This window comes from Pomacea canaliculata, linkage group LG3 (genome assembly GCF_003073045.1).
Source record: "Pomacea canaliculata isolate SZHN2017 linkage group LG3, ASM307304v1, whole genome shotgun sequence".
In the NCBI taxonomy this organism is placed as follows: domain Eukaryota; kingdom Metazoa; phylum Mollusca; class Gastropoda; order Architaenioglossa; family Ampullariidae; genus Pomacea; species Pomacea canaliculata.
Window position 1 is genome coordinate 28,935,580 of NC_037592.1, and position 24,985 is coordinate 28,960,564.

The 24,985-nt window shown below is 38.6% G+C and overlaps 2 protein-coding genes and 1 long non-coding RNA gene across 3 annotated transcripts; 1 reads left to right on the forward strand and 2 right to left on the reverse strand.

Moving 5' to 3' along the window:
• Positions 1–4,703: 4,703 nt before the first annotated feature.
• On the reverse strand, positions 4,704–11,880 carry LOC112560234. The gene is made up of 3 exons (XR_003098497.1): positions 11,663–11,880; positions 5,753–5,887; positions 4,704–5,410 (listed from the first exon to the last, which is right to left on the reverse strand). It is a non-coding gene; the product is annotated as an uncharacterized LOC112560234 (long non-coding RNA).
• A 722-nt stretch (positions 11,881–12,602) lies between these two features.
• Positions 12,603–17,013, forward strand: LOC112560233 (ER membrane protein complex subunit 6-like). The gene is made up of 5 exons (XM_025231919.1): positions 12,603–12,713; positions 14,407–14,570; positions 15,231–15,323; positions 15,718–15,737; positions 16,872–17,013. The coding sequence occupies exons 1-5, from the start codon at positions 12,638–12,640 to the stop codon at positions 16,900–16,902; spliced, it is 384 nt and encodes a 127-aa protein (XP_025087704.1). The 5' UTR covers positions 12,603–12,637; the 3' UTR covers positions 16,903–17,013.
• A 314-nt stretch (positions 17,014–17,327) lies between these two features.
• LOC112560232 (tetratricopeptide repeat protein 29-like) lies at positions 17,328–24,919 on the reverse strand. Its single transcript, XM_025231918.1, has 10 exons — positions 24,811–24,919; positions 24,062–24,249; positions 23,483–23,706; positions 22,323–22,508; positions 21,685–21,912; positions 20,986–21,071; positions 20,538–20,629; positions 20,239–20,362; positions 19,363–19,597; positions 17,328–19,063 (listed from the first exon to the last, which is right to left on the reverse strand). The coding sequence occupies exons 2-10, from the start codon at positions 24,244–24,246 to the stop codon at positions 18,915–18,917; spliced, it is 1,509 nt and encodes a 502-aa protein (XP_025087703.1). The 5' UTR covers positions 24,247–24,249; positions 24,811–24,919; the 3' UTR covers positions 17,328–18,914.
• Positions 24,920–24,985: the final 66 nt, after the last annotated feature.

Consider the following 24,985-nt stretch of genomic DNA (forward strand, 5'->3'; position numbering starts at 1 on the left):
AGAACGCGAGTAACGCCATGTTCACAAGAACGTCGAGCGAACAATAATAAAAAGGCAACATGATGAGAAAAACTGTGCAGCAAGATCAGCCGAAAGACACACACAAAGCAAGAACGAAAGAGAGAGAGGGGGGAGAAAAGAGAAAGAATAAGAGAGAAAGAGTTTCATATTTCCCAAGGCAAGTATTTTATGACAGAAACTGGAATCCTGATCGCGAACGAGAGAAAATGAGAGAAAGACCTGAAAGAAAAAGAATAATGGAGGGGTTGTTGGCGGGAGGTGGAGAAAATATTAGCCAACAACTAAGACTACATCACGGCAAGACAGCCGTAAACTGGTAAATGGCGAAAGAAAATCGTTAACACGAACAATGAAGCTCAAAATGACAAAACCAAAAAAAAGTATGTGTGTGTGTGTGGAGGGGGTGATTTAGAGAGACAAATATGAACACGAACAAAAGAGTTGTAAAAATACGAACTGGCAAACAGAAACCACCTTCGGTAATTAACATGAAATTGATAGGCGACGAGGAAAATGTGTTTAATGTAAGGATGCTGCTGCAAATCCGATACCACTTCTCTCTTACGTGCGCCAACCCATTTTTTGAATACTAAAACTCTGGAGTTTTATCCTGATTTGCTGTCTGACACACAGAACACGTGATCTATTCACGTTCTTAGCTCAAGTTGTGTGTTCTACAGATCAGGGGGGGGGGGGGGCAGTGATCCTATTTTAGTTTTTATTTTGTTGCTGCTACTGCACTGTGTCCTACAACATTTCTTTGTCCACGTGACATAGCAAATTCAAAGCATGCTTTCCAATAAGCGGCTTTCTTTCGGGCGGTGCAAAACGGCTGTTTAAAATCCCGTCTGGCTGCACTCTGACAACTATGACAACTACGCCGGTCGGCTCCAGAAGAAAGATGGACAGACACAAGACCTTCCCCATCCCGCTACCCTACACAGAGTCGACATTGTGACCTTTGTGACCTTGTGTTGGTTGCCAGCTCCCCTCGCGTGCGTCCTTTGACCCTATCAGCATGACAGCAGGACATTTGCTAGGCATCTTTTCTGGTGCAGCTTCTCACAGATCGCTGCTTTTATGACAAGCCTTTCTCCCTCACTTTGCATTTGACGCACAAACAGAGAGCCTCTTGTGACTTTTGCAGGACGTCCAGGTCGCTAACTAAAACGCTTCAAGAGCCGTAATCATGAAATAAAGGTAGTCTTTGTCCACGGGCAACATGGGAACTCCAGGACAAACATCTTGTTTTCATATTTATTAAGCGGCATCCTGATCCCGAACATGTTGTTTACCCCTGAAGTCGTGGTTATATAACGCTGGAAAATATCCCCTGGGATAAAGAAACATGAACATAAGTAAACGCGGGGTGTGGGCATCGATTGTAGCTACAAAAACAAGACGCTTTTCATTTAGTTCTTGATTTTACCCTAGGGGAAACGACTTACTCTCGCTTCACAGCTACGGCCCCAGGTCAAAGACGGACAGATCTCACAGACCACACAGCTCCATCGATTAGTTCCTCCTTCCCCGCCATTGCCCCCTGTGACGTGTCGTTTGGGGAAACAAATCTCGAAGCTACTTCGAATCTTCGAAGGATAACTCGCTTGCACCACACCCACCCACACGTGTGTGCGTGTGTGTGCATTTTCAATGAAATTTCTGCGAGGCAGTCCAGACGTTATTTTGCACCTTTCTTTATCCATGTACACTTTTAGTCTACTAAGACTGACTCAATTATTTAACATTTTGAAATCAAGTCACTCGTATTCCGCTGATAAAACTTTAAAACCCAGTTTCACTCCATTCCCACCCCACACACTTCTGCAAGGTTTGAAAACAAGAAAAACAGACCAAAACTTCCCCAAACCGCGTATGTTTATCTGATCAAATCGAATACTCACGGGCGTCAAACATAAGCTCCCGCACGTGTTGTCGTAAGGAAAAATGAAGCTGGAATCCTCTTCTAACCTCTTCTTTTTTCTACTCAAATTCCAGTCACCTCACAAAGTCTTTAATTTTTTTTTTCTACCGCCCAAGAGTGAGAGAAGCGGTGGGTGGGTGTCAGTGGGCTTTCAATCATGCGCGGTCGGATGGAAGTACACTGAAAGATGCGAGTCCGCGAAAACACGCACTGGGGACAGGAGGGGAACTCTTGACCACGAAGACAACGGCCAGCTGCGAAGAGGACAAGCTGCGTGCTGTGCACATGGACCCGACAGAACACCACCACGCGACTGACTTGGCCCCGTCTTGGTCTGTGCCTGGAGCCTGTGGCCCTCCCCGCCGCTCAGCCAATACACTGCTGGAGAACCTGTCTGCAGTAGCGCGAAGAAGATCCTGCTCTCGGCACAGCAGTACCTGTCAAGGTGCAGCGCAAAACAAGACTCCTGCTCAAATGACACCCGTACAAGGGTGGCGGTAACTAGTGAACACGAGCCATTGGCGTTTTAGTACGGCAATGCCCATAAACAGCCGGAGGACGAGGTGGAGGCGGAGGTAAAAGACTAAGACCACCAGCCCAACTCAGAACGTGAAATTAAAGACAACACCATAAGTCCTCAGTGAGAGTTTGAGATGTCAGCCAGTCGTCCCTTGACCGGCACTTGTCGTTGAGGGGAATCACATGGATAGACGAGACAGCTGACAGGGTTCCGCCACTCTTACCTACTTTGGGCGATAGTCAGCAGGTCCTGTACGGGACAACTAGTCCAGTCTTTGACGTTCGTAAGCCAGTTCTTCTCTGGACACCGGCGTCGGCCACCTTCCTAAGTGCATTGTAGGATAGTCTTCAACAGGGTATCGTGCCGGGTCACATTTACAAAAAAGACCAGCTTACGTCGCTTGACTGTTGAAAGTAGAGGCTCCTGATGTGCCAAAAGTGTGGCAATCTTGTTTTGTACAAAGTTGAACATAGAACCAACAACTTTGTGCGAAACAATATGTCAATAAAGTATTTAGTCTTAAAATAAAGCAGGAAGCAATATCGTTTTTCAGTCCACTGCATTCTGTCATGTGTTCGTTTCTATGTCTGCTTTTCTTAGGGAAGAGTGGTGTTTCCGGTAAATTTAATCATGATAATGACATCAGCACGCCTGAAATTTACCCGTCAAGAAAAACTCGTGAGCATGCCGACAAAGGAAGCTGGCTGTCTCATCCATAATCTATACCCCGCAGAGGAGAACACCTTGCGTACATTCTAATAACTGTGGTCCCAGGGGAAATAGCTCGTTGGCCGCACAGAAAATGGGCCAGCCAACTATAAACATCCTATGCTGTAGACTGAGCGTGCGAGAGGGTCTAAAGGTTCTTCTTAACGACCAACCTGAACGGTTTGCGTTTTTTCAGATATCAGTAGATATGGGCGATATAAAACTAACCTGTAAATTTTATCCTCCAAAACTCATCTGTTAATTAACCGCTTCGCACCTGCGATCAAAGAGCGCTGATGACAGCGTGCTACGTCACGCTAGTGCAACATTCACAACATTGCCTGCAGTCAACATCAATCTAAGAGAAAGAATGAACGACGTAGTACACCGTTACAGGCGCTCGTTGATACGAATCGCGAACTTTGCTAGCGGATAATGAACGGATGGGTTTTGGAGGCTGAAATTTACAGATTATATTTATGTCACCTATATCTACCGATATCTGCCCCCCCCCCATAAAAAAAAAAAAAAAAAAAACGCAAAAAAAGCCCATTCACGTTGGTTTTTAACTGGGTACAGTGCCAAAGCGTCAAACCTTCGATCAGCCCGTCTCGATCTCAAACTCCATGCGCGGGTCGGCAACGGGACATTACACTTTTTGGTGGCTAGGTTCACAGTCACACGCCCTCCACTTTCAAGGATTAATGGTAGCAACAGGCTAGTTTTGGAATAAATGCGCGATTTCTAAACTAGTCTGCACATATCAGATGCGTATATGTTGCCGACCTGCGCTTGAGCCGTGTCAATTGGGATGATTATCTGGGCAGAAAACTGAGATCGTGACACGACTGCATTGGCAATACAAAAGCAAACAAGCATGCACCATGCTGACCAAAGATGCAACGTAGCTTCGCTTCATGCACACGAAAGGAATAACAAAAGCACTTTCCACTGAACGGCACTTTCACTTTTACTTCCCTCTTATTAAATTTTAAAATTAATATTCTCCAGTGTAGTCCTTTCACGCAGCGGCTCTTGCAAGATCGAAAGCGATCAGTTTAACGGGATGGCTTCCGCTGATAACGCTGAAAGCGGTCAATGTTCAGTCCACGCATTTCTATGAGAGGAACCCAACGGGGCGACAATCTCGCCTGCCTCATGGATGCCTTCGTTCTGGCATCGACACCAGGAATCCTGTCCACTTTAGGCACAATCCGTTGCTCGCAGCAGCAGTGCCCTACTCTAAGTTTCGCTGTTTATACCCTGGCTATCTCCGCCAGTTCCCCTCACAGACAGTTATGGCGGTGGGCGTCAACTTCTGAAGCTGTTCCTCCTGGCTACACGAAAGCGGGGAAAGGCGATACATGAAGGGTGCAATCTGCTGGCGAGTACTTTGTAAATCAGAGAAATTTCTCTACAAGCTTTTACGCTGCTGGCATGATGCATTTCCGCCACATCTTATGTGATTAGAATTCATTTTGAAAGGTCATCCCATTCAGTTTATTACTACGCTCCGTTTGCCCCTGTCAGACGAAGATTTATCTGAAATCGTTATATTCTGATAAAAAGAAAACAAGGAACAAAAATCCGGAACAAATACTTTTAAAAATGCATTTACTCTCCAAACTCTAATGAAAATCCGATGGCTTACATAAAACTAACACTTAAAACGTTGATTTATAATAGCAACACGTTTGTTTCATTGGAAACTAGGCGAGAGACACTTTATGGTCCCCGACGGTCGACATCTACAGACCAATCACAAGAGAAAAGAAATTTCAGACTATCTTCCATCCTACGAGCCAGTGCAAGAAGACCCCACTCCACACCAACAATTACCTTCGAGATTTTCGGTTCATAATTACCGCCTCTGATGCCTCTGCAGCCAGGATCTACCACGATGGACCGAAGGAGGCAGCCAAAAAATCGGAAGAAAATCTGTAAGGATGTCCACTATTCGTAATCAGGTGCAGACCTCGCGGAGGTCGCAAAGAACCTGCAGGTCCCTCCCAAACCTGCGTTTTCAATTGCTAAGCAGCGACTCAGGCGATGGAGTTGTGGATTTGAGGAATGATCAACCTCTGGTTCAAAGGTACGGAAGGAGGAGGGAGAGAGGTCAAGTCGACATCGTGCCCTTCATGTGAACCAGTCTGCCACCACCTCCAGCTTCTACCCGCCTGCCATGTCTGCGTACCCGCTTCACGGACAACCTCTGTGCGTGTGCTAGGGCCTGTAACCTGGAAGCACGCAGGCAGACATGTATGAAATATAACCGCTGTCGTGAGTTACTAGGCTGTCGTGCTTGTGCCAGATAACCAAATAAAAAGCAAGTCATTAGAGCAAGATGCGGTGTGTAATAACGTTCAGCAGGGAAGATACAGGCGAAGGGGGCGGGGGGACGAAGTGCTCTGGCTAATCTGAACTTTGGTGAGATTTTTGGCAGCTAAAGGATACGATTTTCGCACTAGCTTCTTTTCCTTTTTCTTTCTTTCCGTACTTTTTTCTGTAAGCGCGTCAAAAGCAGGAAAAACGTAAGACAACACGGCTACAACGATACATTTAGGAAAACAAAGAGTCACCGGGATCTGCAGCATCCTCTGTGTGAGAGAGTGTGTGGAGTCATGATGTTGACCTCAGACGAAGGCGGTAATCAATGGCGGATGGTTGGCGGAAACGACTTTATCAAAGGACGGCACCACATCCATTTTCATTTCCTGCAATCGCCAGGATCGAATAACGGAACTTGTATTGTCTAGAAAAAGCAATGACATTATTCCACTAACACGCACACGTAAACACTGAGAGAAATATCAGACATTACAGATTTTATGCCACATAAATCCTGTTGAAAATTGCCTCTGTGCAAAGCAAAGACAAATCAACGCGTCCAGAACAAAAATTAAAAGATCTTAAGCTGTAACCGCCGGCCACCAGTTCTGGCAAAATATTAAGGGGGTGGAAGAATAGGGACATCCAAAAGGTGCTCGTCTGAATGAATGATTCAGAATTATGAAAGCAAGGGTCAACAAAAAAGAACTGGATGGAAAAGCTGGCGGAAGAAGAGGACTAAACTTTTGTCCGTGCCAAAGATACACTCAGCGACACTTGATTTGCACTTCACAGCTCGACTGCTTTGTTACTCCTGTCATCGACGGTCTGGCCGGTGGGGAGCGAGAACTCAAAAAGAACAAACTGGATGTGGCACCTATCAACTTCATTTCATATTTCTATCACGTACACGATGTACAACAACCCATTACCAACTCATCCGTTGATGAACCACCTTAAACGTTATAGACTGAGTCGACGCTTGAGGTCACACACGCACATACATGTAGCTGTGCATACAACGTAAACACACCTCACTACTTTTCTTTCCAAGTTGGCCACTTGAATGACATAACGCCAAAGAAGTATGTTAATGACCTGCTGCGAGGAACTTACTAATGAGATACTTGAAAGCCGTTCCTGTTAGAAGCTGTTACAGCTAAGAACATGTCCGGCCAAATCCGCCTTCGTCCCGCACCCCTCCCAAACCCGTCTACACCCTTCCATCCACCTTTCTTTTCCCCCACCCCACCATCAGTCCCGCCCAGTCTGCCCACATTTCATCTCTCGCTTCCAAAACACCTGTAGCACCTACCACGGGAACCACACGCGCTCAGGCCTCCCCATGTTTGCTGTAGCCGAGCATGTAACTGCCTGGAGGCCAACGCAACAAGATCGCAGTCCTCCTTACATCTTCCCACACCGTTAATAACATTCTCTCTCGGCCCACTCTGCCTGTCGATTCAACCGACAGCCAATATCGATGTTAACATCATTACTGCTACCATCACAGAGACAACGCTTGGGAAAACTCTAATCTGTGCCTTTGAGCTATCAAGGATGGACTATATTATTGTAGTTCTCTTCTGGCTGGAATTCCCAAGTATCTTCTTGACAGACTTCAGGATCCACAATAACGATGCTCGCCTCGTCTGCAGACCATCTAGATATGAACATATATCCCCTATCACACGCTTTCTTGAACTGGCTGCCAGTCGTGGATCGTTTAGTCTACAAACTTTCCACTTTGACTTACTCTGCTGTTTCTGACACTGGCCCTTGGTACCTCTCCGAACTCACTACCATCTATACGCCCGCGCTCATCTTCCAACACCAAGCTTCTGCGAGTGCCACTAAACAAAGACGTATGGACAGAGGTCTTCCTCCTACAAAACCTCATCAACTCTGAACGGATTACCCGTCAGTCTTCGTCACTCTGATTCTCTTACCACCTTTAAGTCTAAACTTAAGACGCATTTTTTTTCAGAACTTCACTGTGACCCTGTCCTGATCCTCAGCATGCATAACACGTGTCTGTAATTTACTTTGTGTATGATTGGGTGTCTGTTGTAGAAGTGAACATGTCTATTATATGCAAATATATGAGCATATCTGTTTTATGCAAATGTATGTGCATGGTTGTTTATGAAATTGTCTATATGTGATTTATGTAAAGCGCTCTATAATTAAAATTTTCCGCTATCATGCTTCACTACAGCTAAAGAACTGCCATTCAAACTTCCTTGTGTCCCTGAGTCTTGCTAAAGAACAATGACTCATTGCAGATAACCAAATTAGTGTTATTTTTTTCTGAAGAGCAATAAGTTCTTCCCTATTGTCACAATCAGAGTAAATGTTGGTGGCACAGTTCTTACTAATGTTGGTACAATACCAACATCACAGTTAAAGCCATGCAAGCCGAATGTGTTTTGCTGGTTATTTACTTCAAACACTTACTCTGACTGCATGCAAGCATGCATGTGTATGTTTCTGCACGCTTATGACACTGACAGAGTGAGCATGAGAAGTCTGTTTACCTATGCAATGTCAAGACCAACAGTGATGACCATGTCAGCTGATTTCTGCTGCTCACTACTGGCACAAACCCTTAAGGACTCAGTACCTTATGCCAGTGTTGAAACAATTGCTTCATTAACAGCAGTTAATGACATACTTACCAGAAAACTCTAAACACAGTGATATCCCTTCCTGTGAGCCACATTCCAGCACTTGAGAGAAGTGTGCCCAGGCCATGTGACAATTGCGCATGCCTGAAAGGTAATTACTCCTATCTTCCCCTCCCATGTGCTTCATGTCAATAGCAGCGCCAGACCCTGGTATCGTGTGCACTGGCACCACTGTTTTCCTCTTGTCTCAGGCCAAGAGTAAATATTATGAAAACAACCAGGAATTAATGAACTCTTGAAGAGTCTTGGGTAGCATCTAACACTAATTTATCACTGCATCTTCATCCTGTCTAAGATTATTTGTGATCCCAACTACCTTTATCTATTCCCTCCTCAACACCAAATCCTGATAAGAAAATAAATAGAGCAATGTTGAATGAAAGCAGAGAGCAAGTTCATGACTATATCCCACTGATAACAAACTGCCTACCATAAAAAAAGACTTTAGTAGTGACCTGTCTGTCCAAACCTGCTTCACAGCTCTCTTGTTTCAAATTCAACCCTGATTCACCCCCTCTACTTGCCCCTTTCAGCTCTTGTTTAAATGAAAGAAGCTTGACCTAATTATATATGTTATGACTGTCTCAGTGACAACAAGGACTGTTTAGTCACAGAACACCTCATCCCACCAACAAAGGTGGACTCAAGACACTTACATCATGAAGTCCCATGAACACACATTGATCAGTAAATGTCAAATGAATCTGACAAATTCAATCACCATTTAAATTATAACTACTTTGTTTCATAATGTGATAGTCTTTAAAACTGATAGAAAGCTGTTTGGAGCGGATAAGGATATTCTCTATATACCTATGTACAAACCACCTGAAGGCTCTCGATTTTACTCACATTTTGAGTTTAGCAATGGAATTAATATTTTTGAAGAATGCTTGGTGAAGTGCATGTTAAAATATGCTTATGTTTACCTGATTGTAGCAGAGGACCTAAATAGTAGGATAAGTAATATGAATGTTTTTAATTTGCAAGATGATTTTGGTACATATTCTCAAACATGGGACAGCCACCCCATAATTTGGCACAAGATTTTGGTATCAATTATTCTGGAAAACTCTTAATAAATTTGTATACAGCTTTCGATCTTTGCATTCTGAATGGTTTGTGCAATAGCAACTTTATTGGTTGCTGCACACACATCTGATTCTGGCCATAGTGTAAATGATTATATTAATGTCAAGCCAGTTGATTTCTCCTGTTCCTTGTCACTTCAAAAATAGCTTCTGATTACATGTCACTACATCTACAAATAAAGATTGCAGGTAAAGAGCTTAAATTAGATGTTGGAATGGAGAAACTGTCCCACATAAGATTAGTTTGTAATAATGATACTGCCAATCTTTTTAAAAATAACATAAATTCTTATGAGACTGGAGAGATGTTTAATCATGCAATATCTATGATTGATAATTATGTAAACACGGGTCTGAAATAAGTGTATCAAGAACAATGCTAAATGTATGGCGGTTTGTTATAATAAATGTAGAAGTAGCACTTTCAACAATTGGGTTGATCAGGTATCAAGGAAACAAAGAAGAAATTTTGAGGATTATTTAAAAATATAGGTAGTCATATGATAGGCATGCATACTGTAAGGCCAGAAAAGAATGCAAAAAAAATTCTTAGAACAAAAAAGAAAGAATTTAATGATGCTATAATCCATAAATTGACTGCTTCTATTCATTACCAGTATACCTTCTGGCATACTACTAAAAAACAAAATCTTTCCAAAGCCAAATACTTTAAAAACGATATTTCAATGAATACTTGCTTCCAAAATTTTAAAAGGTTACTTGACACAAAGGTGGACAACCCGGTAGTAGAGCTAATTGAAGACAGTGACGAAGCTTTGAACTGCCCAATTACAAAAGAAGAAATTATATTAGCCTTCAAAATATTAAAGAACAAAAAAGCTGCTAGACCAGATAGGATAATAAGTGAACTACTAAAACACTCTTGCTCAAGTGTAATTGAATTTTTTCCAAAAGTTTTTAATGAACTATTTAATAAAGGTGTGTTTCCAGAAAAATGGTCTGAATCAATTATCCTGCCACTACTCAAAAATGGTGATTTGGGTAGCCCTAATAATGATAGAGGTGTGATGTTAGTAGTAAAGTGTATTGGATTTATAGTAAATAATAGATTGCAAAGAATGAATAGAAGAAAATAATACTATTGGAGAACACCAAGCAGTATTTAAAAGGGAGTATTCAATTGTTGAGCACATGTTTCAGTTGTTGTTGGCATGTGTACAAAAGCAACTTGCAATGAACTAGAAATTGTACGTTGTATTTATTGATTTTGAAAAGGTTTTTGCTTCAGTAAATAAAAACTTGCTGTGCACTATTTTGTTGAAAAATGATATTAAAGGTAAATTACTTAGAGCCACTAGAGCAACTTATGCAAATAATGTTAAAGTAATAATAAGATGTGGCTCACTGTTAGCTTATTTGTGCAGCCCTGTATTGTTTTCTCTTTTTAATTAATGGAGTAGCAATAAAAGCAATAGGAAACATGATGTTACATTACTTGGAATCCTTTATTTTATTATTTGCTGATGATGTTGTTCTGATATCAGAAAGTCCTTGGGTTATAAAAACAGTTAAATAATTTATCTATTGCTTCATCTACCTTGGATTTAAAAGTAAACCTAGATAAAAGTAATGTAGTAGTTTTTCATAAAGGAGGGTTTTTAGGTGCAAGGGAAAGCTGGTCTTATCAGGGTATTGTTATGCCAGTTGTTAATGTCTATAAATATCTTGGAATCTTGTTTTCAACAACTAAGCTTTTCTGCAGCATGTCAAGACTTGGGAAGGAGAAGCAAGAGAGCCCTTATAAGTTTTATGCAAAAACTTAGAATCTATAATTGTAATAGCCTTCAAGTGTTTTTAAAATTGTTTGATACACATCCAACCAGTGTTGCAGTATGGTGCTGAACTCTGGGGTTTGAATAATGCAGCACATCACTGTCAAGCTGTTAATCTAAAATGTTCTTAGATGTAGATGGGTGTACTCCTAATAATTAAGTTTATGGTGAACTGCACCAATATTCAATAACAGTGCAGCATTAGATGCATTATTCATTAAAACTTACTAGAATGAACAATGAAAGACTACGCTGTAAAGTGTGTAAAATATTGTGATTTAGATGATAACGGTAAAATGGACTAGGTTTCTAATATAAAAACAAAATTATTCTCTCGTGGATTTTGTTTTGTTTGGTTAAACCAAGTTTGCCTGTCATGTAAAGCAGCTGAAGAAGATGAAGTTTATTTTCTATTATGCTGTGAAGCTTATCTGCACCTTAGAGGTAGATACATTCACGGGAAATTTTACACTTTGCCAGACTTATTTAAATGTAGTATCTTGTTGTCATCAGTACATAAAAGTATAGTAAAGTCCTTACAATTATGCCTTTTAATGAACTGAAAGTTAGGATTGGTGGCATAAACTGACCTAATATTTGGTTAAATATTATGAAACTTTTTTTTGTCTCCTGCTTCATTGTATATTGATAGCTTGATTGTCATATCATTTGTTGTCCCCCTTTCCATAGGGCAATGACCCTGGAATGAATAAATAAATTGTATCTTGAATCTCACACACACACACACACAGATAAGGAAGAGAAAACTAGTGTACCTGATAAAACCACTAAATAATAGGACGGTGTCTCTTAATACTCCCATACCAAGAATCGACATTCAAGACGAGCCTGAAATATTCTGGTAGCGTTAGACTTTTGATCACTTATAATATCATTCCCTAAGCACAATCCTATTTGTATTAAGTTGCTATAACGCCATGCTCTACATTTCTTCCTCGAATGGAAACGTCTATAACCTCTGCTTCTAATCAAGTGTTTTAATTTCCTGTGCTAATAATCTCTTTGTCTTCTATACTGTATTGATTCTTGATATTAACATCGTGCATGTGTCTTCAATATGTTTATAAGTATGATCGATCATGCATCTGTAAGTCATTAACAAAGTTCGTGTGTGTGAGTGTATAACTGTTGTTGTCGTTAACTTACATGTCAGCTGGACACACCAATGCTAACAGTACACAAGGATCGAAGAAATAAAGAAATAAAGTTGATAAAATGCGGTCTTACCTTAAAGGCTGATAAGCACAAAGATGATATCTTTCTATTATGTCCTCACGACCAAATCAACAAAGCACGTTAAGAATTTAAATAAAATAAATTATAAAAAAATTAAATCCATCACTTAAAGTAACCCAACGTATCTGTAGTTACTGAGAATCGTTGTGCTAAGGGGAGACACTCCATGTGAATCTTGTTTTCAGCAGCATATTTTTGTTTTTTTAATTTTTGCGTTAAATATTTTATAAGAAAATATTTTTTATTTACTCATACTTTAAAATAAATGTTTCGAACTTGTTCCATCACTCTTGATGACTAGCCATTAAATGATATTCCGCACTTTCAATAACATGGCTTCCATCGGTGGCATTGCAGTAAAGCCTCAAAAGAAGAGCAGACGATGTAAAGTTTCGTTGTATATATATAATAATATTTGGAACAGATACATTTGGTATTAGTCAAATGTCATATAAAATACGCCTGTACGGGTTTTTAGTTTTTGTTTTTTTCAGAAATGGACACCACATCACATTGGCGTACTCCAAATGCGGACGCACAAATGACAGTTTTAAAGTCTGTTGGTTGACATCGGCGTTGATATTACTATATTTTCATCGTGATCATAATAATGTGTTAAAACATATTTCATTCTTTTCAAATCAATGAACGTTGATTTAGTCTCTTTTATCGAGTTTTACACGTAATGATTGCTTACAACTTCAGGTATTTTAATGTTAAAATCTTTATTGTTTTGAGGAGTAATAGTAATATCATAGGGGCTGGTTTTGTTGACTAGGGCTTGCAGCCAATCCACTCAGAGTGAATTTAATGTGAGATTAACCATGCATGTTTTATCATCAATCAAAGTCATACAAAATCTAAAAGATTTGGAATGTTTTATAATGACTTCTTAAAGCTATTAACACTTGGTGCATGTTTAATGTTTGCTAGAAGTGAGTTCTGATTCCTAGCAATTCTTTGGAAAATATAAAATGTTCATTAAGTAAACTTAAAGCATTAAATTAGAAACTCTTCTGCCTGAATTTCTACTTTCTTAATTTCTAATAATGTTATGTTGTGATAAGGAGAAACATGCATGCACATCAGTATCATCAGTGTAATGAAAATCTTAAACATTTGGATAAGGCCACCTCTGATCCTTTAAATGAGTGGAGATGTACATACTTTAGTCTTCTTGTACTAGACATATTTCCACAGTCTGCTAGCAGTTTAGTAAGACATCTTTGTATAAAATCAATAGTCTTTTCAAGAATGGACACCAAATTACATTGGCATACCCTGAATGTGGACTTACAAATAACTTGTACAATCAAGCAAAAGTCTCCTTACTGGTTGATTAGCACACCTCTCGTCAATTTTGTGTGAGAGCAAACAAAGTCAACTTTTCCCCTAACTTAAGAAAAAATGTGGAGTGAATGTGTTACTCGAGTATGCGCTGCTAGAAGCCTTGCCAGCCACACCTTATTTAATGCAAAGACCCTTATTTAAATTATCCCCAATCACCTGTTTTATTAAAAGCAGTTCATTAACAGCTCACAACATGCCCCACTCCCCTCTGTTCAGTGACATTGTACCCAATACTTCTTTTCAAGCACCTTAACATGGTCTCGTGTAAGCCACACAAGTAACATTTGTACCAAAAAATTTGTGCAGAACATGTTCACTATTGCTTCTGTGAAGGGGAGAAGGGGTAGTGGTGGGTAGGTGGAAAACCAAGTTGAGATGAATTTAGTGTTCTGTAATTCTGACCTTCCTTTATATGGCTTTAAATTTTTTTAAATATTATTTTTGTGACTACCTGCTTGTTGGTGTTTGAAACATCATTGTGTTCTCATTTATTCATGCATGGTCAGATTGGTAAATGGTTGAATCAACTGACCTCCATTATTTCAGTGTTTATTTCCGCATACATCTGAGGTGAATGACAAATACAATAAATTTTTATAACTATTGTGTATGAACATTATCCCTTACCATTATCAACCCTTTTTCATGCTCTTTACTTAGCACAATTTAAAGTGAAAGATTGTTTATTTTGCACACTGAGTAAAACCCATAAATTTCTTTGACACAGCTGATTCAGTTGCCTACAGTGAACTTTCATTGCGCCAGAATGCAGCCATTTTGGAGTATTGCCGCACCTCCATGTCAGCACTTGCTGGAGCCACTGCCGGAATCATGGGACTAACAAGTCTTTTGGGCTTTGTCTTTTACTTTGTATCAGCCTTTGTTTTATCTGTAAGTTTGTTTGATGATAAATCTAAAAAGCAACTATACCTTCTGGTAGTTATGGGTAGAAATGTACTGTACGAGGCCTATGGATACCATTACTGATAACTGAAAAATGGGGGTTAGGGTCAGCAAAGTTGTTGGTGCTAGGTTTCAAATAACTACAAACCACAACTTTAACCCTAGTTCTAACTCCCTTTTCGAGTTTTCAGTTGTATACCGTGGCACCCAAAGACCTTCCAAACACATGCATCTTTTACAGTCCTGCAGTATGAATTGCCACAATAACTCTATATATAGTTTAACTCATTATATTTTGCTCAACCATGTGTTGTCAGAATAAAAAAAAATCCTATGCATCACTTTGAACTGTTAAAAGCTAAGATCCAGTCAAATGATACCTGATCAGTTTTCACTTGTAGGAATAAGTGAACGTACAAAGACTCAGAAAGCTCAGTAAGAGAGAAATGTTACAATGCAATATTGAGACCATGTTTTTCTTGTATAAAATGAAAATTGTTATTTTAGAAGCAAATTTGGTTATTTGACAACTTCAAATGGGTACGTTTAAAAATATTTTTTAAATTTGTTTTAGTTTAATAGTGCATTTGGACAGAAAATGCTTTGCTGCCTCGCATTTGTGTGCATGTGTTTGTGTTTTCTTTCCAGGTATTCTTAACCATCAAGGCTGGATCAAGATGGAATGCTTTCTTCATTTCAAGAAAAATTCTTTTCATAAGTGGTTTGTTTGGTGGGCTTTTTGTATCCTTTGATTAAATAAATATATGCATTAGGCTTATAGATGGATTTAGTAATTGGACTATTGATAAATATATTTTTACAGTATATTTTTTTTTTCCTTAAAGTGAACACTGATTAGATTTGGTTCTTTTTTTCTTTAAAAGGATGTTGCCATTTTGTGAGAACAAAAACTATGATAGTTGTTTTTAGAATTGAATCTGTGTAGACAAGATTGGCTAATTATTTTTTGCTCTTGATTTTATGTTAAGTATATATCTCTCTATATATATATTATTGATAAATTCTTGCAAAATATTCTTAATTTAGCTAATAAGTGCTTTTTAAGGCCTTGAAGTTTCTTGAGTATTATTTAAGATATTTTCCCCAAACATGATTTTCCTTGACTATTTTACAGACATACATACTGTTTTGGACGTATCCTTGAGAGGTTATGCAAGTTATGTATATAGGGTACATGAAGTGCTTAGAATTACAAAATAGTGAGCAGAGTAGGTAGTTTGCAAAACTTTCGTTTTTCTTCTTCACTACCATCCTGCCCCTACCCCTGCCCAAACATGCACTATTTCTTCATCTTTTCCTGTTGTTTGATGGTTGTGTTATGCCTAAGGACCAGATGTTCTCATAAATGGAGATATTTATAGAATGTCCTGAAATGTTTCCCAGAGTTTGGTCTGACCATCTTTGGAGTCAAAGTTCAAAGTAAAAAATATCTGAAAGATATGGCATCTGGCCTCCCTGTCCACATTTGCACCAAGCAGACTGGAGGACCATCATCAACTTCTTGCCTAGGTTTCAAAGGTGATGCTTCAGGCTGCTCATTTTGATCTCGACTCCTAGACACTGAGGAGACCATTTTGAACAATTAAGAGGTTCACACTTGGTGGGGTTTTCTTGCAGAATGTTATCATTACGTATCTGCAGTTCCTTTACCTGGTTATTCAGATTTTGACGTTTGAGACAGTTTCTAGTAAGTGCCTGCTGTTTGCTATGGAGTGCATGGCATTTCAGACACAATATTTCTCCTTGGATCGATAGTTTCTTCTGTTGTCTGATGTCTAATGTCTGTATAAAAGCAACCTTTTTTATACTGGCAGTGCTCGTGGTCTTCAAGGCTCTAAAAATAGTTCTATTGTCAAGGTTTTGTGATTTTGGCTGCAACGTTCCAGCTGCTTGAGCCATACTCAAGGTACAGATCTCACATTTCCAGTATAGATGATCTTCAGGATGGAGAAGCTTGCTCCCCATGTTTGACACGAGAGCAAGCCTTCTGATTCTTCAAATCATCTGAGCTGCTTTCAGCTATGTACCAAGTGTTTTCTTATCTAGCTCTTACATTGACAACATATTGTGGCTGTGGATGGCCAGTTGCAATTTTTATCATTCCTGTGTTTGAGTAGTGGCATCTATATATTGACTTTAGGATGAATTTAACAATTTCAACCAGTTACAAAATCACATTTTCTTTTATTAGTGTATTTGCTTTTAAATTAAATACACAGTATGTAGCATAAACAGAGTATTTTTATACATTCCTTAACTATCTGCCAGATTCTTGTATGGAATGGTACATGTTTATTAATTAAGAATCAACATGATAGGCCATTTGATGCATTTTTGTTACTTCTCAAATCAAAGTTCCTAGTTTTTAAGACAATACAGTGCAATAAATTGTCTTCTTGGTGTATAGTTACTGGGACTTGATTAATATGTGTGTGTGCGCACATGAGCATGTATGAGCATAGACATTAGATTTTTAAATCAGACAAACTCATTTCAGTACCTGTCAACAAGAATTAGAGATCATGAAATAAAAAAATTCCGATACCTTTTTTAAAATTTTGAGCCATATTTGCTTTTGAACCCTCTGAGGTTCATAGCTGTGCCTGCAATGGCTTACAGAAACAGCAGTACAAGAGCAGGTCAGTCTCAAATTGCTGAAAATGTTTTGACTACTTAAGGACGAGGCAGACAAACACTTAAATCAACTTCTTTCTTTTTTCTTCTTTTTTTTTTTTTTTTTGGTTTAATATTTGCAGCACAAAACATTCTTGGTTAATCTGAAGCACAATGATGCAGGATTGATTGTTGTTAAAATCAGTTCAGCTCTTTAGGTCATTAAATAAAACATACATTATGTGAACTGGAATAACCAAGAAATTTATAATGTATCCAGTAATGGCAGGTAAAGCGTAAATTTACATTTAGAAATAATCTCAAGAATATTTTGTTCATCAAAGGTGGAGGTAATTAAAAGACTGAAAATGCTTACTTTTACATTTATTTTCTTTCACCCTCATCCCTCCCCTTCTCCCTATTCTCCCTATTCTACTTTTTCTACCAATAAACAGTTTCTACAGACCTGCAGGAAAAATAAGTCAAGCTAAATTAACAGACCTATTTAATCCTAAAAATGTTGAGCCAAAGTATCCTAAAGTGTATTTATGCATAATAATAGTACAAGACTATGGTCATATATCAGAATAATTATACAAACGTCCAGAATGAAATTCAAATGCCCTTTTTCAAAACAACTGTCAGTGAGATATTTTTAGGGGAAAAAAGCCATCTCATGATGGCACACATAAATTTAATGACATACTTGGATCTTAAAACACTTCAAAGCCTAATAAGTGAGATGTACATTGATAACGGAAGTGTTCATGCATATAAAGATTTGCATGGAATTCATGCATAAATTTTATTTCTGCTAGTCTTAAATCTGCAACTTTTTGGTGTGAGTGGAGGTGGGAAACACCTTCAGAGTGGCAGTTTGACTCGAGCCAAAGTGAAACAGGGAAGAATCACTTGGAAAAAAGGACTGGTGTAGGGCTGCTTAACTGCACTCCCTACTCACTTTTTTGAAAAAAAATTTGATAGCCAACCATAGGAATTTCTTAAATAAGGAATTGAATTTAGATGCATCTGTTATTTTTATTTTTTTTAGCCAGTTTGACAGTAGAAAACTGAAAACATACTTTTTGAGGAGCTGTTCTTACCTTACTTCTACTATGCCCACCACCTCTCTCACTTCAGTATCTTACTCCTTCTAACAAGGACTACACCTGCTGTTCCAGCTATCAAATACCTGTCTTATGTAAGCGGCAAGTATTTAAACTTGTCGTATAAAAAGACTTTGATATTAATTGGTTCAAAATTGCTATCTAGTTTTCGTTTAATCATATATCCTCTTAAAAGATGATGTCTTTCACAGGCAATGTAAAAAAAGGTGAAGAGAAAGTATTTCAACTATGGCAAAAATACTGCTGAACGGGAATATGATGCGAAGTGCTGACATTTTGGGTATATACAATGTATACATTTCTCTCCATAAGCAACATGCTCCAGTAGAAACTTAATGCAGTCTTGGCTTACAATCAGAAAAACAGTAACAGAGTAAAATATCACCATCCAAAGCTCTGAAAGCTTATGTGTTTAAGAAGAATATTTTTAAAGGTCATTGGAATGGGGCCTGGAAATGACAAAATTACTTGAAGTTGCGTAGTGGACTATTATTTGCTTTTTCTTAATGACAGTAATTGAAACACTTAGACATGCACTAGGTTCAGGAGTTTTTAATCCCTTTGTCTCCTTTCAGCCTGTTTCTTCCACTTCGTGGGATGTTGCTTGTTCATTGATTACTGTATCTTCTTCTTCAGCATTATGAGCTTCCTCGACTTCTTCCCCATCTCTAGACTCTTCTTCGTTCAAGGAACTAGCAATGTCCTGGGGAGCAGCATCAGCTGCAAAAATGTAAAATAGATGCACATAAATAGTTTAAAATCATGTCAAATTAAGAAAAATGAATAAACATTGTCAAACTTTCTCATTCCACATTGCTCGCTCTCTCTCTCTATTATCATAAAACATCTGTTTTGATATTCTGAGAAACTTGGAAAATTAGCTCCAGATACTGTAAAAACCCATCTGTATTAACCTGTGAAAAGTATGTAAAACTTTAGAAAATGCAGTGGACAAATGCCACAAGAACTCAACCAAAAATGCAGAAAAGGAGAATGAATTAAATTACAAGAATTCTTACCCAACACAGGAAGTGGCTTATAAAACTGATTATTCCGAACACTCTTCCATTCAGCAATGCGAAGGAGACAAGTTCGGTCACCCTGTACAACATGGGTAGAGTACATTTCCAGCATCCCATGAGCCTCTGCTATGCCCAACTGTACCCTGTTCATCTGGAGTGCTGCAGTGTCTGACATAGCTCGTGAAGTGTTGTAGGCTCGATTGAAGTACTCTCTTGCCTCTTTGTACTTTCCCTAAAGACAATAAAAACATTGCCAAAGATCTCTCTCTCTCTCCTGCTAACTCTTTAATTCGCATAGGATCATATAAATGGTATAAATTTACCTAGTTATCAAGCCCTTTCCCCCTACCCTACGCAAACATCAACACTATTATTTATAAGATTCAAGGAACAATCCGGCCCGCCTCCTGTCTGACCAGCCTGCCCGCTGACCCGCCCACCAGTATATATACTATATATACAGTATTGGGTAAAAGTGAGTTAACTATATTAGTCCGGCCCTCTAAAACCATCCCAATTTCTCATGCGACCCCTTGGGAAAATTAATTGCCCACCCCTGCTCTAGAACAATCTAGAGCTATAATGATGGTCAGCACTCACTGCTTTTGCAGACTAAATCAAAGGGCAGGACAGATAATGTAAACATTACAGATGCTCAAAAGCAAAATAAACCAGTCTTAACACTCTAGTAGACCAAAGAAGTACCTCTGTAAAATTTGATCATGATCAGACAAACTGTAGGTTAGCATGGCGCTTAATAAGAACCATACATTGCCAGATGCAAAATGTGAGACAAGTCTAGGCTGTTCTGACAAAGCAACTACATATAAATCTGGAAAATTTGAAAGTAAGCAATGATGAAGCCTTGCCTACCACAGAGTTATAAATCTCTCCAAGATTGTGATAGGCTCTACACTGTTCAGCTTCCATCCCTCTCTCTTCAGCTGTCTGCACAAACTGTAGCAGGTATTCAATGCTCTCCTCTTTTCTTCCTTCCCTGTTGAGCAAACAGCATAGGAACATGAAATCATTCTTTAATTATCCTATCTCATTTCGGAAGACTAAGACTTGCTTCTCGATGTGTCTTAATCATTTTCTTTTTTCTCTTTTATAAGCCAGTTTGGAGACTGCTAAAAACATTTTAATTTTCTCTTCACCTTTACATGACTCACTTTGCATAAGCTTTGGCAATGGCATCACAGGCTCGTCCCATTCCTTCTTTGTCGTCTGCTCTCTTGCATGCATCATAAAAGTTGTGAAGATGCTGAAAAAATTGCATGTTACCTATTACACAGAAAACTCTGTCTCTCTCTCTCTTACTTGGAGACTCACTGGAGTGGAACTGAAAATGATTTGATTAAGTTCATTACAAGATGTAAAATGTCATAGTATGCACTATGCAGCTGTTGATTCAGACCCTCACAATTATGGGTTTTATAACATTTGCATCAAGAGCATTAAAAATTCATGGTAGTGTAACTGTAGAAAAGTTCTCAGTTAAATCTATGCTGCTGACACATAGGTCCAAAACTGGCAAGATAGTGTGGCAGTTGATATTGCTAGTCAACCATTTCAACAAGACACAAGGCACAGAGTACACATTTGTACGCTTATACCAACCACAAGTGCTGTATCCACATTTCCATATTTATGATACTCCAGCCCCAGTCGATATGCTGCTTCTCCTTCTAGGCGTGTTTCTTCACCTTTAAATATATATGTACAGGTGGAGTATGAAGTGTTAAACTCTTTACATTTCAACATGGATAGTCAAAAATCTATGTTTTTTCAGCAGATAAGAAACTCTAAAATATAAGAATTAATCTGGCTCCTTAATCCACCACGTACTCCACGTTTCCCTCTTACTTTGATCCCATCACTCTTAATGTAAAATTTTAGATAGTTTGCCTAACATATAATAGTTACAAGTATTAGGAGCAACCCAATTTTTTTTTTTTAACTTAATACTAGCTGAGTAAACTAGAAGAGAAGGCTGGCTTAAAGGTAAACGGAAAGAAGACCGAGGTGATGAAGGGGAAGAGGAGAGTTGGAAGACCAAAGCAGACTTGGAAAAGAACAGTAGAGAGCGAGGCAAAGGACATTGGAACCACATGGGCCCAACTGAAGGGGGCTGCCCAAAACCAGGTCCGCTATTACTAGCTACAAAACCATGTCACTTTGTAGTGTCCGCTTACTTCACCGAACGCCATCTGTACCAAACCTCTACTGCACAAGAATAAGACATTAATGAAGACTAATGATGTATTTTTTTCCATTTTGATCTCTATAACTTCCCAGAAAACATGTAAGATTACTCACTTTCCTTTGCTTTGTCAAATGCCATGACCAAGTATCCAAGTGATTTTTCCATATCTTCACTTCCCAGCCGGTCACTGATGGTAGTGTAGATACGACAGAGGTTGATGCAGGCATCAGCAAAAAAGCTTAAGCATAAACCCTCTTCTGTTTGAATTAGCCACTCATCTTTGTGCTCTTTGGACAGTTTATAATAGGCTTCAAAATGTTCAGCTGCTTGTAAGTTTTTATCTGAAAACAAATGCTGCAGATAAATTTTGGTAATAAAATATTTTAAGTGTAAATGCAACAGGTTAAAGTGTTTTAATTTGCATCCTCATAAATGCTTTAACAGAAAAAAGCACAAGTGTTTTATTTGCACCCTGATCAATGATTTAACAGAAAAGTGCAAGACCTCTTGGTAAAAGATAGAAAAATCATTCGGACACACATACATATGCATACATGTGGTTGTGCATGCTTGATGAGGTCACACTCTTCCCTCACACTCATGAGTTCCAAAAGGTGAGATGATTAGCTACTAGTAATAAAATGGTATTTCTCACATATCTACCAGTCTAAAAGTATAAACTTTTGCTGGCTGTCTATACTGCCTGTGCTAAAAACTAGCACTTATTTTTGGAGAAAAATTTCAGACATACCATTTTGCTCCAAAGCCATCCCAACATGAAGATGGGCTTCTGCTTTCATCTTGCCTCCATCAGAGACTACTAAATTTGCAGTATCCAAGCAGGTGGCAAAGAAATGGTCTACCAGCCACTTATCTCCAGTTTTTTGAAAGTAGCAAGCCAGCTCATACCTTGACTGGTAAACATCTTCATAAACGCCTGCAGAAAAAAATAGAAAAAGACTTGAGCTTTCAAGCCAGGGTTATGTTTTATTTAAACTTTTATCATCTTTTTGAGAATTATTTGTAATTTTCTTTTCAAAATTTCCATTTTGGGAGAATTCAGACAAGCTTTCATTTCATTTTTTGGGTTTCGGTTTTATCTTTGCTCAGTTTTTGTTTTGGGTCTGCAATATGTGTGTGTGTTTTAAAAAAATAAAGGAGAGTGTGGTGGGCATTGTTCATTGTTTTCAGTTGACCACCAAGCAAATGCATATCATTTGTCTGATCCTCTCAAAATTTAGCAGGAATATTCCTGACATCTGAGAAAGTACACATGACAGCAGCTTTTATTCCTGCTGCAAGCAGGTGGTTTTTCTTCTCTGCTTCCTTCACCCTCAATCTTTGATCTGTTTCACACTGTCAGGATGTTACCCAGGCATATCATAAAACTGCTTATTTCCTCTTGAGTAAAATGTTTGGCCCCACACCCCATCTCCTATTGCCCAAGATGAGCTGTCAGTCTTAAGTTCCTAGGGTGATGCTGGGTATCTGCTAGTGTTTGTGTGCATATATACATAAAGGTGTGTTTATGCATACATTTAGGGTCGCCCGGTAGTGTAGTGGTTAAAACACTCGCTTGTCACCACTGCAGTGACCAGCTCAGGGTTCAGATCTCTTCTATTTACACTCTCTGTATGTTATATCTGTTCACAGGGCTGGGTGTTAGGGATTTTTTCCAGGTACTCCCCCCTCCTCCCTCCATAGTGTGAAATCTCCGCATGGTGAATGCGCTTTCCTACTAAATAAACCAACCAACCATGTATAGATCTAAAGATAACTATAAATACATATAATTATAAGTACATAAAGGCCTCTCCCTTGATCCTCTCTCTCTGTACACACACAATTACATACCATACACATGTCACACTTGCCAGCTTATTATTGTACACCTTCATGTTCTTTACTCACCTGCACGCTGGGCATTTTCAGCTTGAGTGAGAAAAAACCTTATTGTATCCAACTTTTCATGCTCATTCACAAGCATCGTCTGAATCCACATAAAAGACTCAGGTCCTGCTGCTTCACGCTCTTCCAGCTGCTGACGGACGAGATTAAACAATTCTCGAAATGAAAGATGGTAGCCTTCTCTCAGCATTTCCAGACAAAGAGTGTGTTTGTATGAATTGCGATAGCTACATTAAAAGGATGGAAAAAAATTCACAGCATTAACTGTAATGTCAGGTGATTTGCATTTAAAGCTTTTAAACATTCTATATTTTACAAGTCAATTAAGAAGAGAGAGATAACATTCAAGAACCAAATTATTCTATATATTTTTAGCATTCTCCTAAGAAGCAGTTTCTATGAATTCTGTATCTTATCTTTTTTCATATGTTTCTTTAAAATGCGCATAAATATTTTTGAAAATACTTCAATGTTTGAGTAAGAACTTGGAAATGTATGAAGTGTGTATGCATGCACAAACAGAGACAGAAAACATACCACTGTGCATCAAATATACACAAGTAACAAGGAAAAAAAACTTACTTATCAATTTCCATCTTTGTAAGATTACGTTGCAGTTCTTGAAGATGCTGATGCTCTTCAGTAATCTCTTTGTCTCGTCTGCTGCTGCCATTTTTTCTGGGTCTGTCTTCCTGTACATTCTTTGCATATGATGGGAGGTTGCTCCTGCCATTTTTATTGTTGATAGGCGGTAATAATGTTGTCATTTTCTGTCATACACACACATCTATATATTAACACTTTAAAAGCATTTTACCATACAGTTTCACTAAGCATATCCCCTAAGAACAAAAAATATTCTCCAAACTTTGACAGTAAATTTTTGATCAATATTTAACAGACTATGCGAGTTATTAACTCTTCTTGGCCGCGCTTAATCTGTGTAAATGTTTTTTTCCAATATCTAAATGTGAGGCTTGCCTGTGAAGGAGGATTAATTTAGGTATTATCTTAGAATAGTAAACATGCATGTATCTCTGAATCATAAGTGCAGGACTGATCTTCATAATAAAACATTCGCAAGCTTGATGATAAACTCATGCAATGAACTCATTAAAATGCATTTATTTCTGAAATTATATTTTCGCTGTCTCTAATTCTGCACCACAATGAATATGTGAAGTGATCTGCTTATATACCGCCTGTGATCGACAGTCATTATATCTATTTATATACAATTCTATTTATATATGCAAAAATACTTCATACTTTTAAATATTTTTTTTCCAAATAATATAAAAGTAATATTTCGTTATGTTTTTAACACTCACTGTGAAGCTTTTGTTTTTTAAATTACATTTCTATCGTCCTAACAATCTGTACAAAACATCCATGCCCGCCATAAGCTTGCAGTTGCTATGGGCAACAATGATTCCGCACTAACGATTTTTGCGCAGAATGTGATGCTCATAAAGTAATAAAATCCTAGTTATTGCATAGAATAAG

Bases quoted from the DNA above. Each gene is read 5' to 3' on its own strand.
- LOC112560233 (XM_025231919.1), top strand. From the start codon at position 12,638: ATGATATTCCGCACTTTCAATAACATGGCTTCCATCGGTGGCATTGCA. The intron at 12,714-14,406 runs GTAAAGTTTCGT...TCTTTGACACAG, and splicing joins TCAAAAGAAGAGCAGACGAT to CTGATTCAGTTGCCTACAGT. The intron at 14,571-15,230 runs GTAAGTTTGTTT...TTTTCTTTCCAG, and splicing joins TATCAGCCTTTGTTTTATCT to GTATTCTTAACCATCAAGGC.
- LOC112560232 (XM_025231918.1), bottom strand. From the start codon at position 24,246: ATGACAACATTATTACCGCCTATCAACAATAAAAATGGCAGGAGCAAC. The intron at 23,707-24,061 runs GTAAGTTTTTTT...CTTTTAATGTAG, and splicing joins ACAAAGATGGAAATTGATAA to CTATCGCAATTCATACAAAC. The intron at 20,363-20,537 runs GTGAGTCATGTA...TTTGCTCAACAG, and splicing joins ATTGCCAAAGCTTATGCAAA to GGAAGGAAGAAAAGAGGAGA.